General features: G+C 32.7%; 4 protein-coding genes across 5 annotated transcripts; 2 read left to right on the forward strand and 2 right to left on the reverse strand.

Annotated features, from left to right (window-relative positions):
• The first annotated feature begins 5,643 nt into the window (after positions 1-5,643).
• Positions 5,644-8,602, forward strand: LOC133673860 (uncharacterized). 2 transcript variants are annotated; one of them, XM_062094775.1, is made up of 6 exons: positions 5,649-6,101; positions 6,228-6,283; positions 6,586-6,640; positions 6,937-7,017; positions 7,105-7,358; positions 8,159-8,548. In XM_062094775.1, exons 1-5 carry the CDS (start codon positions 5,894-5,896, stop codon positions 7,332-7,334), a joined length of 630 nt encoding a protein of 209 aa, XP_061950759.1. In that variant the 5' UTR covers positions 5,649-5,893; the 3' UTR covers positions 7,335-7,358; positions 8,159-8,548. The 2 variants fall into 2 exon arrangements, with proteins under 2 accessions (XP_061950760.1, XP_061950759.1); XM_062094776.1 differs by lacking the exon at positions 6,937-7,017 and having other exon boundaries at positions 5,644-6,101; positions 8,159-8,602.
• A 15-nt stretch (positions 8,603-8,617) lies between these two features.
• LOC133673861 (early nodulin-like protein 15) lies at positions 8,618-9,483 on the reverse strand. The gene is made up of 2 exons (XM_062094777.1): positions 9,183-9,483; positions 8,618-9,083 (listed from the first exon to the last, which is right to left on the reverse strand). The coding sequence occupies exons 1-2, from the start codon at positions 9,364-9,366 to the stop codon at positions 8,731-8,733; spliced, it is 537 nt and encodes a 178-aa protein (XP_061950761.1). The 5' UTR covers positions 9,367-9,483; the 3' UTR covers positions 8,618-8,730.
• Positions 9,484-11,272: 1,789 nt separating this feature from the next.
• On the forward strand, positions 11,273-11,991 carry LOC133674649 (uncharacterized). Its single transcript, XM_062095864.1, has one exon. The coding sequence runs from the start codon at positions 11,590-11,592 to the stop codon at positions 11,989-11,991; it is 402 nt and encodes a 133-aa protein (XP_061951848.1). The 5' UTR covers positions 11,273-11,589.
• Positions 11,992-12,279: 288 nt separating this feature from the next.
• Positions 12,280-16,107, reverse strand: LOC133673959 (transmembrane 9 superfamily member 8). The gene is made up of 7 exons (XM_062094907.1): positions 15,839-16,107; positions 14,738-14,902; positions 14,544-14,653; positions 14,339-14,447; positions 14,141-14,253; positions 13,890-14,043; positions 12,280-13,605 (listed from the first exon to the last, which is right to left on the reverse strand). The coding sequence occupies exons 1-7, from the start codon at positions 15,953-15,955 to the stop codon at positions 12,448-12,450; spliced, it is 1,926 nt and encodes a 641-aa protein (XP_061950891.1). The 5' UTR covers positions 15,956-16,107; the 3' UTR covers positions 12,280-12,447.
• Between the last annotated feature and the right edge of the window lie 3,655 nt (positions 16,108-19,762).

A 19,762-nucleotide genomic window follows, 5' to 3' on the forward strand; every position in this document is an offset into this window, starting at 1 on the left:
TGAATAAAATATATAGTTAATTATAAATATCTCAAGCTTTTTTTATATCGTCAATTTTAATTCATTTTAGATGGTTAAGTTATTAATACATTTATATCGTCAATTGGTTTCTATTGTTTATAAGACAGTTGTTGATAGGAATACACTTAAATACCTTATGTCCAGTGAGGATTGTAGATTTAAATTGGCCACATTTAAAATTGGTTTTGAAAACTTGTACTTTTATATTTGTGTTTGTAATTTGCACCGAGAAAGTTGGCATGCTAATTGGCTAAGATTGAATCTGGCCTTATGCAATCACATCACAATATATTTATGTAAGTATTTAACCTGGCCATAAGCTTTTTTTGTTAGACTACTTTTAGATTGGGGTCTTGTTGTGATTTTATGGGTAAACATAAAAATGTATGCTTTGGTGTAATTACTGTTATTGAGAAGTCCATAGAGCTAAATTGTGTTGATTGTCTAGTCCTAGAAAAAAATAATAGAAGTTAAATAATAGTAATGAGTCATAATAAATAAGAATGTTCATACCATGAATCCATAAAGACAGTAAATTTTTATTTTTGTTATAATGGTTGGGGCACCCCTCCATAGCAATCCTTTCTAATAATATTGAGAGCACAATTAGTAGAGTGTTGCTAATAGGTGTCTTCTTAGAATTATTTAACACAATATTAATAGGGTGCCGCTGTTAGCAATAGACTCATGTTTATGAATTATTTACATTTGTTAGGCTCAATCATTGGATAGTCTCGAGATTGACTTGTTTGAATTGTTTAGTAAATATATAAACAAGCTAGTCTTAAACTTTCACATTTGTATAATATTATAAACTAATCCCTTTTTCATATAATATAAAAAGATTGAACATGATAAAATAAATATAAAACATGTTTATTTTTCTTCATTATAAATTCTATGATATATTATAAACGTGTTTCAACTTAAAAAAATTGATAAATAACTCTATTATATCTAATAAACCAAAACACATTATTGTTTTACCATGCAAAATAAATTATTCCAAACATTGTTCTATTCGTCGTAGCCATGGCTGCAAATTTAGAATTTCCTTTACATATTAAAGGTTATTGGCACCTTTTACCCCAATACCCTTAATAATTTTTCTTTCTTCTCCTGGATTTTGTCTTATATAATTTTTATTTATTTATTTATTTATTTTATCATTCTATTGTCTATTTTGATAATATTTCCATTACGAGACACATGCTCAAAATCTGGATGTTGACTAATAAGATCAATATTATTTGAAAAATAAAAAGACATAAAAAAATTAAAAAATAAATTAAGAAATCCGAACCTATAAAAATTTATTAGCAAGTAAAATAAAGTGAATGAACATCTAACCAAAGTTTTATAGGGGAGTTAACTTACGAGATTCAATAATGATATGTTGTTACTAACTCACATTGAATAAATATATATTTTAACTTCATTTAATGAATAATTAAATGAATAAAAACTGAAAAAATGTTATGAATCATTGAAAATTCTTACCTCCTCTCTAGGTCTATATATTAACCTTGCACAATCCTCATTTTTAAAAATATCTTTAAAACATTTATCCACATCTGACATCCATTGTCATGGCAGCTGCAAATAACCTTTTTATTTTTATAGCCACGCTCTTCGCAATTGGAGTAATGTTAAATTCTCCAACACATACAAATGCTTTTTGGAACCCGTCAAAGTATCCCGAACCAGTTCCGGGATATTTTAAGGTTTTGGATCGATGTGAAAAGCCTCTAGCAACAAAATTTTCATCTTGTAGTAACGCAACCTTGGCAGCAATATTCAAGAAAAAACGTATTCCTAACAAGTGTTGTCCTGAAGTCACCAAGTTTTCAAAATTTTGCTACCATGCTCTAGGGTTGTTTGTTGCCACTACACCGGATTTTATATTGACCGTGCCAGAGTTTTTTGAACGGACTCAAAAGGTTTATGATCATTGTCTTCGAGTAGTTTCATCACCTTCAAAGCCTCGTCGTAGTCGCAAGAGAAGAACTCAATAGGAGTGCATTTGTATTCAATGTTCCTCACATACAATTATATACTTTTTACCGACCATCAATACATGAATAAAATATATAGTTGATTATAAATACCTCAAGCTTTTTTTATATCGTCAATTTTAATTCATTTTAGATGGTTAAGTTATGAGCAATTGATTTCTGTTGTTTATAAAACAGTTGATAGAAATACACTTAAACATCTTATGTCCGGTGATGATTGTTTCTATAATTTTATAATATCTCAAAGAGATTATTCTAGTTTATCTTTAATTTACTTTTTTTAAAAAATTTATATAAGTAAGTTGTGTTTTAGCACGATGGATGCATTTATAAGAACAAAAATCATATCGACGTAGTGAATAAAAATCATATGCAACAAACATCTCTTCCTCTGCCAGATTTTTGGTTTTTTTGTCTTCGTCTTCTGCACCAAGCTGGATTTCCATGTCTTGTTTGCACCCAAAGATATAAGAGCAAGAATTTAATGTGTTCTGATCTTATATAATATTTTTTTTATATAAATTTTACTATTCTACTATATATATATATATTTCCAATAAGATTTATACCTTTCCATTAAATTATGTAACATATGTCGCAAATTTATATATCGATTGATAGGATCAATATTATCTAAAAAATAAAAAGAACTTAGAAAATAAATTAAAAAACCCAAACCAATGAAAAATTACAAGAAAAAAAAAAGTGGAATAGAATCTAATGAAAATCTCATAGGAGGGTTTAATATAAGAGATTCAATATGTCATTACCAACACAGTTAGAATAAATAGCTAATTTAACTTCAATTAATGAAGAATTGAATGAATATATAATCAAAACCAAAATAAATAAAATGTTATGAATAATTGAAAATTTTATAGGATAGTTTAACATAAGAGATTCAAAAGAAAGTGGAGAACTACTTGAAGATGGTAACTGAAACAGAATAATTATTTGAAGCAATTGCATATTTACAAGAGACGGTGAATTCCTGAGCAATAGGTTTGGGTTGTTGATAACTTGAAAGAAATATGATCGGATCGGACGCGTTCATACCCAACTTTATATTTGGGCTGCAAATAATTGTATTTATCTAAATTTGGATTTGAACGCATTCATGTTCAACCCCACGTTGATTTTTTTAATATAATAATATGTGTTATAAATATTATTAATTTTTTTATAATTCAAAGTATTCATATTAAAAATATTATTATTTGTGTTATAAATATTATTATTTTTATTATAATTCAAAGTATTGATATAAAAAATATTATTATTTGTGTTATAATCATCCTTGTAATTTTTAATATAATTATTTATGTGATAAATATAATTATTTTTATTATAATTATTAGTATGAATATTAAAAATATTATCATTTGTGTTATAAATATTTTTATTTTTATTATAATTAATATTATTAATAAAATAATTAATAAATTTTTTAAAAAATATTGTTAATATTAAAAAAATTATTTTTTATATTATAAATTTTTACAGTATTTTTTATAAAAATAAAAAATAAACCCACCTACTAGCACAGGCATTCAACTAGTATATCCTAAGTCTAATGAGGATTGTAGGGACAAATTGCCCATAACTGAAAAGATGACAGAAACTTCTATCTTTGTATTTGTATTTGTTATTGTAATTTGCACTAAAAAAATTGGTATACCACAATATATTTATTTGAGAATTTGGTATGTATAGTGGTATTTTTCTATTACTGTTAGGTTTTAATTTGTGATTAAGCGGTAGCGTTTGTGTTTTTTAAAAACACACTGATGCATATGTTTGGTTACGACATGTTACAAAAATTTAAAACGCGGGTCCCACCAGTAAAATGAGGCATGACCGTGATTTTGGAGAAGCAGTAAAATACTGCTTTTTTGCAAGTTTAACCACGGGTTCAGCTTTTCTGATATAACAGAGATGAGAAATTACCAGCTTATCCTCTTCCTGGCTGCCCCCCCCCTCCAATCCCTCGACTGAACCTTATAAGGCCGTGACGACTTTCTGCGAGTCTCTTGTCAAAATGAAAAGCTAGCAAAACAGCAGTTGGTGTGCAGTCCACTAACAACGCCTTACTCTGTCCCTTGTAGTGAAACGTAGATGTAGAAAGTGATGTTTATTGCAGGGACCAATCTTTAGACAAACGGATCTTTGTATTTCCTTTGATAAATCAACTGTTTTTACTCTTGAAAGTTTAAATTGCAATTGTTTCATTCATTTCTCTTTATCAACATAAACGGAAGAAGAAGAGCAAATTGTCTGTAATTATTAATATTATGAATGAAGTCCTTTTAGGTAAATGTATCATAATATCAAATTCAACTATAATTTTTAACCAAACACAATAAACTACTTTTTATTCAACCTCAATTTCAACCATAGTTTTAACCAAACATATATTTTTCCAAACCAACCACAACTAAAAACACTTTTTATAAAACTATTTTTTTCAAACCACAACCACAACAGCCACCGCAATACCAAACACACACTAAATATAAAAATACAATTTTTTTGAATGAATTCTTCTTCGGAATTGAGTTGTGTTGATTTTTTAAATCTGAAACAAAATAATAGAAGTTCAATAATATTAATGAGTCATAAGAAATAAAAGTGTTAATATATTCAATAAATATAGAATTATTTTTTTATTTATTTACCAGCAATACATGAATAAAAAATATAATTAATTATAAATACCTCAAACTTTTGTTAATATTGTTAGTTTTAATTCATTTTAGATGATTAAGTCAGGGGCAAGTAATTATTACTTTGGACGCGATAGTTTCATCACTTTTTTTTTATGTATACATTTCTTCTATTTTTATAAAAAAAAATTACAAAAAAATAGCATGTTAAACATGATAGAAAATAATGGCTGTCTCAATTCTCAAACTCATAACCTTTAATTAAAATACCTGCAATAAATAAGTTGCAATACAAAAATATTATAAAATAATTAAGAAAATATATTAACCTATTCAATAATTAAATCAATCTCATTTCATTTAGTTATTTTGTTAATACATGAATTGTTAAATCAAATCTAGAATCATTTCCAATAATTTGACTAGCATCATTTGCAATTTATTTATTAATAATTCTCAAGTTCGAATCAAGTAGAAAGTGTAATCTTTATTTATAAACGAGAGAGTTTTTACACATACCAAACACGTTTTAAATAATAAAATAGTACTATTTATGATATAAAAATAATAAACATTTTAAGTTTATAATAATTGAAAATAGGTTTTTTATAATTCAAGTGTTGATTTTCTCTTCTTTAAATCAATAAAAAAATAATAAAACTATACTTGCTGAGATGAATCATCTAAATTGTATTAAAAAGTGAATATATTTAATATATTTAAGAATTTGGAATTATTTATTTGTTAAAAAGTGAAATATTAGTTATTTTACTAGGCATTGAGTTGTAATTATATAATAATTTAAATAACTAAAATAATTGTAAAAAAATATTAAGCTGTAAGATAAATTATTAAAATATAATAAATAGAAATATTTTATTTTCTAACTTGAAAGTAATAGAGAGAGAGAGAGAGAGAGAGAGAGAGAGAGAGAGAGACCGAAACTGAAAACGATAGTAGAAAAAGGCAGTGACGTGTGAAACACCAAACACAAACAGAACTCTTCACTCTGAAGTCTGAACGTCAGCTGCCTGCCGCCATAGACCTCTCAGCTTCCGTCCCAGAAGCCCTGGACATTAACTCACCAAAAAAAAACCAAACACAACATCCTCCTCAAAATCCTTACCAAAAAGAGGCACACAGAGAAATCTTTGTAAAAAAGCTTGCTTTCTTTGCTGTCTAAGAGAAGCTAAGATGGAAAGCAGCAGCAGTATTAGTGGAGGAGTACCAGAATCAACCATCGAAGCAGTAGAAAGAACCTTGGCAAATCTAAAACTAGTGGAGACCCATTTGCTTGAATTCTTGTCTCTTGCGAACCCTGATGTGCTTGATGAAATGCCTCCTCTTCAAAGGGCTCAATCTCTCTTTATGCTTGCAAAGGCTACTTCTACTATCTTTGCATGTATGTATATATGAACAGTCTATCAAGACCAGTTTTTTTACCAATAATATAGTTTGTTTCAGTTTGACCGGTGTTGATTTTGGTGATTTCTTGATTGTTTTTGTTTAATTTCATGATTTTTTTCAGTGAGATTGAGAACTACTGGAATTCACCCTGATGAGCATCCTATTAAGACAGAGCTTGTATGTGTTCTTGTATCCGATAATTTTTCCTTAAATCTCTGAATTTAGGCATCTGGGTTTGTTTTGATGTTTAATTTGATGGGTTCTGGTTTTTGGATCAGGATAGGGTTACTGTATGATGTCTCTGATTTGTTTATTTTTGGTTCTGAGGTTAAAGTCTGTGGGTTTTTTCTTATGGAGTTTTTATTTGTTCTTCTTCATTGTGTTGGTTTATTAATTTATTTGACAGAAAGCTTATGACTTCAAGATGATGTTCATGAGTTTTACCTGATATATGCAATTTGGTGATTTGTGATTCTTAGGAGAGGTTGAGCTTGTATCAAGACAAACTAGAGCAGTTCATCAATATAAGTAAAGGTACTTATTTTGTCCTCTTATCACACTGTAATTGATGCATGCCAAGTCGCAAACTGTCATTGCCTATGACTAGTGAAATTCAATTGACATAGATGGAAAGTTGTTGCGTGTTCAAGTTCTTAAACTGCGATGAGGTTGGTTAGATCAAAAGTGCCACGTCTAAGTTTTGAAACTACAATGAGCGCTAGATGGAAAGCTGTTCGCCATGTTTAAATTTTTAACTGCAACAAGCTTATTGATACTAGTCATTTCACATATCTCTTATTGATTAATTGAGTCTGAATTCGTTCCTGAAGAACCATCGCAGCGTTCTACTACTTTAAATTACCAGGCTGCAACCCGTTTCATCGGGCATTCGTTGCCTGACCTTACCCCTGGTAGGTAGTCAATCACTTTTCTGCATTGCCACTTTTTTTTCCCGTTGTGATCTCATATTTTCGTATATTAAACATTTCTTTTTGCAGAACAACGGAAAAGCATGAGGGATATCAGTAGAGGAGAAGGGTCGAAGATTAAGTATGTGGAGAGGAGCACCCACAAGAAGAGAAAATATGATACATCCGAAAAACAATCAGTTAAAGCCGCTGCCCAAGAATTTCTTGAAAAAGCTGCCCGCGAGCTTTTTGGTGGCAACACAGATGGTTTCAAGGGACCTCTAGTTGACTCGGCATCTGATGACAATCCTGTGGACTGATTTCCTACTATATCTTGGTATATGGTAAGATTGCTTTTTATCCATAACAGGGTTCCTTTTTCCTCAAAGTTTCATTTTTTTCTTTCATATTCTATTATTTTACCTTGCTTTTCTTGAAAAAGTATGAAAGTTGTTTGCATTTAGCTGTCAATGTCGGTATATGTGGGCTATCTTGATTGAACTTGATTGTGTGATCTTCCTGATTTTCCTGTTAATCTTTCTAGGTCACCTTTTTGTTTGAAGTAACTGGATAGGTTTGTTTGTTTGAATTAACAAAATAGTACCAGTTGAACTGCAAATGCTTTTGTCCCAAACAACGACGAATGGTTAATATCTTAAATTTGAGATTTGGATAGCTATGGAAATATGCTGTGTAATCTGTGACAGTAGAAAAGAAAACAAAACTCAAATTTTGCGTAACGAGATAAAATCTTAACATGTTAATATGCTATGTCGAAGTCTTTCAAGACTTATTAACTTGTATATGATTTATAATTTATATGAAAGCAATAGACAAGCTGGTTGTGGTTGGTTGTGTGATGTACCATTGTTTGGCTCATACAGCCCATGAAATAGAAAGCTTTGCAGCTGTGGTTGAAGTATCTAAAATATAATTAAGATAGTTGCAAAGAGATAGATGTGAATGCTGAACGAAGTTGCAGAAAGATGTGAAAGGTAAAATCTAATCTTTCTGCATCTTTCCAGTTCTCACACTGTTGTTTGATTAACCAAACTCAAATTTCCTCTAGTCAATGGATACATACTATTATAACAACTTCATGAAAACCCAGTTCTAAAACTATTTCCCCCCCTGCACTTCACAGGATTTCACGGACAAGATCTGCCAGTGTTTGTCATCAGCCTCGAGCAAGTTGTAAACTTTGGCCTATTTTGCGAATGAATCTGTTATTGTCAAAAGGTGGCGCCGCTAGAAAAGCCTCAGGAGCACCCCCGCTTGTTATTTTTGGATTTGGAAGTACAGTCAGTATCTCTCTTAAATTTAGGGAGAGAGTTGTGGTTGTGTTGAACTCTCATCATGTGATCCAAAGCTTTTTTTTTGGTTTTTTTTTTGAGGCGTGTGATTCGTCATAGGACCGTCATTTTTTAGCCTGCTTATTTTGTCAACGGCCTTGGTGATGTTCTGAAAAAATATGACCTTTGTTGACAGAAAGTTAATCCTTGCGCCTTAATGAGGGCAAGGTGAAGCTCGTGAACTCGAAGTGCTTTTGTTTCTTCTTTTTTTGCAGAAAGTATGCCCAAGGACAATATATTGGACTCATCAATAATTCAGAAAGGTAGGCATTCTATTAAGAAATTGGAAGGTCCAAGTATGAATAAATGAATTGCTATAATCAAATGAATGAACAAATCAAGCCCAGCACAATGAACCTTTACATCAGAACAACCCCAGAACCAAAACACCCAAAGCCACCAATAAGCCACCTTTCAAGTTTGAAGCACTGCTTGTTCGAGCCACAGCAGGACCCACAAACTCAACTGGAGAAGGAGCAGGAGATCCTACGTATCCTACTTGCTTATGCTTTTGAGACAGAACCACCACAACAATTTTCTGCCCTTTCTCACAGTGACCCTCAGCTCCACTGATGAAGTAGAATGGCCCTGATTTGTCAAGCTTCACCTTGGTGTTTCCATCCTTGTATTCCTCAATAGGGTTTGTAGTGTTGCAGGCAGCATAAGCCTCCTTAGTCACTTGCAAGACTGAATCTTTCTGGCCATCGTACTTCCACACTGTCAAAAAAAGAAGAAGTTATTTTAGACAATGAGACTAAAGTAACTGAAACCCAGATAATATTTCAACACACTAAGATTAAAAAACGAGAGATATACCTAGAGAATCGCCAATGACAAAACGGGCTTTTCCAGCCCATTTGTTAAGAGAATCAGATTCTGAAGATGGGATTTTCCATGCATCTGTTTTGCCACCAACCAGCAAATCTTTAGCTTGTGACGAGCCCCAGAGCAAAGATATTAGCACCAAAGAAAACACTACAGCTCTTTGAAAGGAAGCCATGGATGTTGAGAACTTATAAAGTTGGAGGAAGAGGGCAAAAAGGTGAGGATTTTGCAAGTTTTGGAAGAGAGGCTATGGAAAGAATTGTAACTTGCGAGTTGCAGAAGGCAAAAGCCTTTTTTGTTGTATTTATAAGGGGAAATGAAAACTAGCCGTTGGTGCGAAGGAAATTAATGGAGGGCAACCTGGGACAGTGTGGGGCCATTTTGTCCGTTACTGAAAAAAGGTGATAGAATCTTAAACGGTCAAAAGAAGTGGAAATCTATCCATATAACTCTTTTTTTAAAAAAAAAAACAAAAATATATTCAAATTTGGTGTAATTTGAATTTTATTTTAGTGGTATTTTGCTCCAAGAAAAATAATATTGAATGCTCAAAGGATAGAGCTCAATGGAGTTCATTGTACAAGCTTTGAGAGTTGATAGAGATAATAAATAAGTTTATTCTCTATTTTCGTAGCCTTTTTTAGAATAATAAATAAATAAAAGATTTGGCTATAGATTCTTTCAAGTCACTTGTTAAAATTCATTTAAAACTCACAATTAATCCATATCTTTTTATTTGGAACAAGATTTATTATAAATACCTAAAAATATTATATAAAAATATGATTTCTTTAATATCTCAGTTGATTTGATATTGCATTTTATTCATTTATATAATTCGCATAGTTGCTGTCAAATTAGTTAAAAGCCTCTGTTACCAAATCATCAGTCAATGATCAGGTCATCATATTAAGTCAAATTAATCTATATTATTTCAGTGGATTAAAAAAATTGAAACAATGATTGCTTTTGATAAAAATAATTTAAAAAAATCATGGAGATGACTTAGTGTTAATTGGGTCAACTAGATTATGGATTAATTTATCAAGTTACTTAAATTTGATCAAGTTTAAAATAATTTAGAAAAAATATAATAGCTTGGTCTAGACTCAAGATCAATAAATTATTTATGGGATATTTGAGAGTCTGATTGTAGTTACTTTTTAAAGTACTTTTTTATTTAGAAATGTATGAAAATAATATTCTTTTATTTTTTAAAATTTATTTTTGATATCAGCACATAAAAACGATCAAAAATACTAAAAAATTTAATTTCAAACAAAAAAATCAAAATTTTGTAAAACGCGGTTTCTATCGCAAAAACAAACACTCTCTAAGTCAGCCAGGTTTAGGGTGTTTTTAGTATTTTGATAGTTTTTATGATTACAGTTTAAAAATAAATAAATTTAAAAGAATTAATTTTATTCGTGATTGGGTGGATTAAAATACATGCTTGGTTAAAATCTTTATTAAAATTGTTGTTGAATAAAAATTTGTTTAAATTGCTACTAAAAATACGTGTATTAATTTCTTGTTTTTGAATTACATTATTGTATATTGAATTAGTAACGCATTATAAATGTAACAATGCCACATTAAGATATTACTTTTATTATCCCATTAAACTGTCCACTCTTTACTTCACCCCATTTATGTTTGTCTTTAGGGAACATCAAGCCATAATTTGAAGCTGAAAAATAAGATGGAAAGAAAATGTTTAAACACTGCCGAATCAAATTTAATTCGAACTCACCCAAAGAGTTGCCGGCATCTAGAAAACATGAAGATTTGTCTGTGAAATCTCTCCAAACTTTGTAGGGACGGTTTGTGTAGATCTGATGGAGTGTTTCTTATAGGCAAAACTAGACTTCTGTGAAATTTTAATATCAACTATCTGTCAGGTTTCTTGTTTGGCCAAGATTTTGATATCCGCCTCTCGTCAGAAAAGCCCCGCCAGTTTCCTCCTGGCAAAATTGATGGAAGAAACTCTCTCTCTCTCTCTCTCTCTCTCTCTCCACCCGCTGCCCGCTGCCATAATACTGTTCTATGTTACCGCCATAGCCGTTTACTGGTGAGATGATGAAGAAGAAGAAGATGAAGATTTTGGAGGAAGTGTTCTTCTATTATTATTATTAAGGGAAAATTGAAATTTGTTTGCCAAGGAATGTTTCCTCATCAAGTAAAATCCGAAACGACCACCATGCTAATTCAGGGGCAAATAATCCGCTTAAGATGCCAATGAAAACGGGCCTACCTTGACAGCCCATTACTATTAAAGCCCATATCTTGGTTTCGATTGTCTAGCCCAAATCATCAATCAATTGGACTGGGCTTGTATCCAGCTTAACATACCCATATTCAAATACAAGCCATCTCCACTCCACTTGTCGCGGTTGCTATGAGCCTCTTGCATGCAATTGCTACGTGTTCAAGGACTAAACCTTCATGTCAAACGTGGCAACCATTGTTGCACATGTCTTGGGTGATAAATTTTGAAAGAGAATTGAAGCTCGGGGAGGAAAACGCAGTCACCCACAAGATGAGTCCTGAAGAAGTGAGAAGAACAGGTGCAGAAGGATCCAAGAGGCCACCAGGGAACAACAACCCAGGTGAGGTTTTGCACCAGAGGCGCAAGCTGCCCTTCAGCCCAGCTACTATGGCAGTTACTGGGTTCGGGATCACCGCTGCTATAGGGTATATGGTGTTGTATGCCAAGAAAAAACCCGAAGCTAGCGCCAGTGATGTCGCCAAGGTAGCTACCGGTGCTGCCGATCCTAAGGACACTCATCCTAGGGAGTAGAAGGTTGTGATTGTTTGTTCCTTCTGTTTGTAGTCTGGGGAGGGATGTAGTTTATATTTGAAATGCTGATTAGTTGCTTTCTGTTCTCTGCTAATCTCCTCTTTTCTTTTCTTTTCTTTTCTTTTCATCATCACGAGGGCGAATATAGCCACGATAAATTGTATCCATTACCAAGTGCATTTTTGTTTTTGCAGCAGAGTTTTAAAAAAATTTGGTGTGCTGAACAGATATTTGCTAGCTAGCTAGTTAAACACTCTGAAGATAATATCAAGAGGAAGAATCACAAGCTCGGTCAAGAATCTATATATTTAAAAGGGCAGTGATTCTTAAAACAGATAGAATAAAAGAACTATCACATCAAAGTCATGAAGTCTGAATCCAAAAATGTGCAAATTGGCTAACATCTGAAAGCATAATTTTATCTACTAACTTTGAATCTTACCCTGTCTGCTTGAGTTAATCAATTTTCACTGAAGAATAGATGAGCCTTGTGAACCAGAAGCATGCATAGAATCCGATTGTGCCGGTTAGTACGAAGAAGGCGTACGATGCAATTAGCATGTAACCGAAGTATAATGCCCCTGAAACCAGCTTGGTTATCTCAAGCTTTGTGAAGAAGTAGAATGTGGCATAAAGGAAGAGGTACAGCGCTGAGGAACCAGATGTGAGGTAAGATCTCCACCACCAGAGATAGTCCTCACTGCATAACTGGAAGTAGCAGAGCACGATGGTTATTTCAGCACAAGTGACAATGAGGATTGCAAAAACGAGGAACAGGAAACCAAAGATGTAGTAGAATTGATTCAGCCAGATCGAGGTGAGAATGAAGAACAGCTCGATGAAAACAGCTCCAAATGGAAGAATTCCTCCTATTAGAATTGAGAAGGCTGGGTTCATGTACCATGCTTGCTCTGGGATTTGTCTTGGTATTTTATTTGTCTTCACAGGGTCCTCAATTGCTGGCTTCTTGGATCCAATATAACTTCCAACAAACACTAGTGGAACTGAAATTCCAAACCATAAGAATACCAGAGCAAACATCGTTCCAAATGGCACAGCGCCAGATGATTTCTGGCCCCAGATGAGAGCATTCAAGACAAAGAAAATGGCAGAGACGATCCCTGGGAACATGACTGCAGTCCTGAGAGCAATTTTCTTCCATTCTGATCCTTTGAACATTTTATATAACCGGGATGAGGCATAGCCAGCAAAAATGCCCATGAAAACCCAAAGCAAGAGCATGGCTGTCATAAGACCACCTCTGTTTGAAGGGGAAAGGAATCCAAGAATCGCAAAAATCATGGTAACAAGGATCATTCCAAAAAACTGAACACCAGTTCCAACATAGACACACAACAAGTCCGAATTTGATGGGGGCCTGAAAACATCTCCATGAACAAGCTTCCATCCAGTCTCTTCTTGAGCTTCTTCCTGGGTCTCAAGTTCATTGTACTTGGATATATCACGGTAAAGGGTTCGTAGCATGATCATAGCCACCATCCCCGAGAGGAAGAGGACAATCATCAATGAATTGACAATTGAGAACCAGTGAATTTGGTCATCAGTCATTAAGAGATAGGCATCCCATCTGGAGGCCCACTTCACATCGCTATCCTGAGAGGTGAACCGAGAGAAAAATATAAGAGTGCGAACTCACTCATGAGGAAGTACGATATTTCACTGTTTGCTGCCCATGTGATAAATGAATAAAGCAGTAATTAAAGAAATTAACAAATGAGACGCTGGATAATAGTTTGTCAAGGCATGTAGGGATCAAAACCGATGATTCTGTAACTGCTTATCATGTAACAGATAATGATAGCTGACTATCTTAGAAGAAAAACAAAAGAGAAATAAAAACTTAAATGTAAGCTGTATAGTCGTGTGCAAGATCTCACCTGGAATTCAACATCATATGTGAAAATGATTTCAGCTTTGTCTTCAACTTCTTGGGGAGTGTTAGAATTAACGACAGTATGTCTTGTGTGGGGGTCACAAGTTGTTAAACGAGGATTCTCATCACTCCACTTCCCTTCATATGCATGTTTAACACTGGTATATTAAAAAAAAAAACAATAAGTAATATAATCATGAAATCAGGTAAGAAGCAACCATTTTAAAAATATCATATGACCCTTGAATTACTGACCTGAATGGTTTTACTTCAAATCCAACAATCCTTGCAGAATCAGATTGCGTATCTTTATGATACTTGACAATGAATGACAGGTGATTGTGGATAAAATACTTTTCTTCTTTGCTCTGCACATAACCAGACAACGTGAGCACCAGAAATAACCAACACATTAAGAAGTACTGGGAAATTGAAGTGCAATAATGAACATACCCCACTGTATTGGCCTTTGAGCCCAACATGATAACCAAGCTGATAAACAGGGAGAGATTCCTGATCCGGCCTTTGGATGGGAACAACAAGAGGAAGGTTATCAAGGATCCTGTCACATGAGTGATAGAATAGTCAGAAAAACAAACTTCACATTTCTCATGAGATTTGGTAGCTAGCCTGCATGCCTAAAGAGAGTGTTTCATACATGTTAACCCGATACTCATCATCAATCTTCTCTTTAAATGCCTTTGCGGTTTTGGCATCAAGTGTTTTCCGGCAAAGAATATTGCACATCTTTGCATCCCCCATTTTAAACTGCAATAATTCCAACTCAAAAGGTCAGCAATAATAGTGTACGTGTAAGAGTTAGAATAAACTATCCAGCATAATGAAACTGACCGTGTAGGGGGAATTTTCAATGCGGTCACCACGGAGCACTTCCCCAAGATTCTCTGCACTGTCTACAATCTTGGATGGGGTACAGAAAGGAAGAGTATAGTATGAGTATGGAAGTTGTGTCTTTATAGAGGTCAATTTGTTCACTTTCACCGTCAACTCAGCACCCTGCAACCAGAGGAAAAACAACAAATAAATAAACTGAAAAAATAAAAATTAAAGTCTCCTACATTTCTTACTGATTCTTACTTAGTTCAGCAAGATGTCAGAATGTAATCCCTGTACTGTCTCATACAATCACAACCAACAAGAGCAACAAAATTCATAAGCAAAACAATTGAAAGGGGAAAAAGTAATACTTAAGCTCCCTAATTACATAAACCCAAGCCCAGAAACAGATGTCAGAAATAGGCGGCTCTCACACTAAAAAACTGGCAAACTCAACATTAACTTCTCTATATGAAGCCATCGCCACAAAGTAACACTCCAACTCAACTTACACAAACCATTCGCTATAGCATCTTCAACTCTTTAATATAACCAAAAACGAAAAACAAAAACGAAGAAAGAAACACAATGTCTATAACATAACATAAAGCAACAACAAATCTCACGCTCCCATATGCTAGCAAAAATTATAATGTTGATTAAGATTAACGCAATCAATACCTAACCTCAAACTCATCTTCTCATTTGTTTATCCACTCGGTCAAAACCAAATGGCCAAACAAGTAAAACCAAACGTCCATTTCTCCTCCTAACCGCAACGTCCAAAAAGATTAACGTAAATTGCAGCTTAATCAATCCCTAAACCACCTTAATTAACCTTAATAAAATCAAACATTTTCAGTAACTGAATCCAAACACAACACTTAACCAAACAAAACCTAATCAAAACTCGAAAAAATCTCTAAGCAAGTCGTCTAAGTAACTATCTGAATCTAAAAATCAAATGCCATACTTAACTACGCAAAGAACAACGCGAAACCTAACAAATCACACATTCTCCTTGCACAAATCAAACAAATAAAGCGCAAAATGAGATCTGAAACAAAAACTTGTAGATCATAGTAAGAGTGAAAGAGAGATAGAGAGAGAGCTGACGTTAAAGAAATCCTGAGGAGCGACGCCAGGGAGGTAGAAGGAGTGCGCGCCATGGATTAGGATTGCGAGAATCGTACAGATCGTTAACAGCAGAGATCGAGATCGAGATCTCGCCATGGAGAGGATGAGGTGATAGATCTAGAGGTTGTGGATTTGTGTTGGTCTCTGGTATGGAAATTTGGTGTTTATATTATTATTAAGTGGGAGGGGAGGGAGGGGAGGGACGGGAGGGTCAACACGTATTTTGTTTCGAAAGAAACGATGCTTTGGGACTGTTGGATCTGGTAGACTGGGCTTTTTTTAATTTAATTTTTTTGTTGGAATTCATTTTGGTCCTTATAGATTGAGTAATCTATTTATTCAATTTTGTAATATTATTTTTAATTTTCAGATTATTTTTTTTATTAACCCGAGTGTCTTATACGCACCTCGACTAATTTTATGAACCCTGATGTTAAAGACCATGTAAACCTCTAGTATCTCTGAGAGGACTCGAACTCGTAACCATTTTCAAATCGTTTTTTATATTGATAAATATTTTATGTTAAGTAGATGTTATTAGAAAAATTAATTATTTTATTTAAAGAGGGTTTTTATAAAATTTTAAAAATAATTGAAATTTATACAGGATTTGCACATATTTTAATACTCCATCTACATTTAACAAGAGAGGTAAATGTAATAAAATTAATTAATGTCCAATTGTGTTAAATTTAAATCCTCAGCCTAAAAATGTTATCGCTAATCAATCTAAATTAATTAATTCTCAAATTATTCAAGAAATTCAAGTGTGACTTTGTGATAAATAATAAAAAAAATATTAAGAAATTTATTTTTTATACTTTCTTTTTCATTTTTCTTTATGACTCCTTAGTGATAATATCTTATAAATGCTCATGAAAAGTTTTCATTGACATTCCTTAATTATCTAAATTTTAGAAAACAACTGAAATTAGCTTTATTGAAATAACAAAAATCCCTCAAATCTACGTCTACATGTATTATGTTAGGCAATAGGTAGCATGTAGGGGCTTAAGTAAATTGTTTCTAAGTTTGAAGGACCAAAATATAGTTAACTTTCTTCTTACTACAGTGAATTTGATAAGGTGAGGATTGGTTAGGATGTCGCGTTGGGGCATCTACAAGGCCGATCCAGCTTTAACGGGCCCACGGTAAGGACATTGCACTTGATTTGGATCTCCGTGACGTGTCGGTGGTGACTTGCTGGCGTGTGTGGAGAAAGCCGTCGGTGGTGTCGGGTGACATGTCGGGTTCATCAACTACAAATGCATATTATTATTTGCTGTCATTATTTGATTTATTAATTAATCAACAAAAGTGTGGAGCATGTGGATATTCATTTGGTACGGTGTTTAGGTTTATGTTTGATAGGTGATATTTGATTATACTACAGTTGAATTTTTCATTACTTTTACATGGTTAGAATTATAGTTGTCAACCCGATATTAATTTAGAAAAAAATATTTGTCATTGATTATTGAATTATTTATTTTTATTGAAAGGATAATGTTTTGATTTTTTACAAGATAATAACTCAAATATGTTTAGCCAGATTAAATGAATTACTACAAATTTATATAGATTAATGAGTTTTGATCGAGTAAATATTTTATTCATCAAACAAATTACTTATCCTAATAATATTAATTGATGTCCAATTAATTTGATTAATTTTTCTTGTAATTCTTCACATAATTAATATTATTAGACAGCACAAGTAGGTCGTCGAAGGAAATCGATCCAATCAGACTCGTGGAGACTAAAAGTTTTAAGTATTTAAATAAAAATCTTTCATAAACAAACTATATAGATGTTCTACTAGATAATTTTATAAATCAATTGGATAAATTTAGGTTTTAAAAAATGTATATTCATCTTAGACCAGAGTAGTGGTTAAAAGAGACCATAATATTTGGATCAAGTTTAAAATTTTACAAGAGATTCCTAAAGTGTTTTCCATTGAAAAACCACTTTATTAGTCAACCACCTTCTAGATCTCCTAAAATTAGATTCATGATATCCTCTACGAGTTAATTTTGTTATTTTTTTTAATTTTCTATATTTATTGTTTTATTTTGGATATTATTTAATTTTTTTATTGCTTTCAGATTTTAATTTTGTTTTCTAGTAGAGATAGATTTTTTATGTCATATTTAAAGGATATATAATCTTTTTTTTAGAGGCATACATTATTAGATTTATTTTCAAAATAAAGCTGTGAGCTTAGAATTTATATTACATTTTTTTTTTGCTCATCAAATGTCTTTTTGCGATTGTTTTTTGTATTTTTTGACTGCATAGAGATTTACAATAGCAAGAAGTAGTTGTATAACTATACTTTAATATGTGCTGCCAATGTGTAATTGTTGCTGCCAATTAAAGCAATCCTACCATGTGCTGCCAATGTAGAGTTTAATGTACAGCAACGGAAAACGTAATTAAGGAGTTGTTTCTGCCTCAAATAAATCACCTTCTTTCTCCGTCTCTTTGGCAGCAGTGTTTGACGAGCAAACCATCCCATGCTCCTGGAAGTAAGTTTGCCAATTATTTGGTTCGAATCAAAGTTTAACCCGACTCGGTGATCAATCTAACCCAAGGTTATAGGTCATGAGTCTTGATCTGGTCACCAAATCATCATGCGTGGACTCTTATTTTTTTATATAAATCAAAACAATGTTATTTTTATTAAAAAAAAATACAAATAGTCAATAGGTAGGTTGCAATCGGGTTTTTTATTGGGTCACTTTGTCAACTAGGGTTCTGATTGGGGCATCCGAGTTTTTGTCTTTCTTTATTTTTTCTTAAATCTGGCCTGGTTCTGGCTTCTGGTTAGCCTGCTAGGCTAGTCTAAGTTTTAAAAATATGATTGAAATTCATTTAATGGTAGCAAGTAATAATTGACGAGAAGCTTTAGACAGTGTTTGATATGCTATATAAATATGAACGGGACATAATAATTGTTTTTTGAGAAGTCGTTTGTGCATTTTTGGACAATACAAAATGTTACAGTAATTCAGATCCAACATAAAAGGAGGCTAGAATTCTCAATGATATGTTTATTATGAGTGCTTAAGTTAACCTAAATACAAAGGAATTATATATAGGTTAAACTGAAAATACTATTCTACCCTTAATAAATAAAACTAGATAAATATTATTTAACATCTCCCCTCAAACTTACGATGCGGCATCTACAAGCATCGAGAGTTTGCCAACTAGAAAATAAAAATGAGATATGGAATGCGTCTTGGTAAAGAAATCTGCAATCTGCAAGGAAGAATGAACAAAAGGCAAAGTAATGGTGTCATGCTTAAGATGATGACGAGTAACATGACAATCAATCTCAATGTGCTTAGTTCGCTCATAAAAATCGAGTTGTGAGCAATCTGAATAGAACTCTGGTTGTCACAATTCATAAGAGTAGGATGAGAAAAGAAAACTCTCATATCAGTAAGTAACCAACGTAACCAAACAATCTTTTTGGTAGTAGATGCCATGACAGAAGCTGAAGGAAAGTCGAAATACCAGATTTTGCAGAAGTAGAAGACAAATATCACTCCAAATTTTTTATTTTTCTTGCAGAAACTTAATTCAAATACCAAATTGCAGAAACTAAAGAGAAGACGAAATACCAAAATAATTGCAAAGACAGAACATAAATACCAAATTGCAGAAGCTGATACCAAATTGCAGAAACTGAAGAGAAGATGAAATACCAAAACAATTGCAGAGACAGAACAGAAATACCAATTTGCAGAAGCTGATACCAAATTGTAGAAACTGAAAAGAAGACGAAATACTAAAACAATTGCAGAGACAGAATAGAAATACCAAATTGCAGAAGCTGATACCAAATTGCAGAAAATGAAGAGAAGACGAAATACCAAAATAATTGCAGAGACA

The sequence above is a fragment of the Populus nigra genome, chromosome 15 (assembly GCF_951802175.1).
Source record: "Populus nigra chromosome 15, ddPopNigr1.1, whole genome shotgun sequence".
Classification (NCBI taxonomy): Eukaryota; Viridiplantae; Streptophyta; class Magnoliopsida; order Malpighiales; family Salicaceae; genus Populus; species Populus nigra.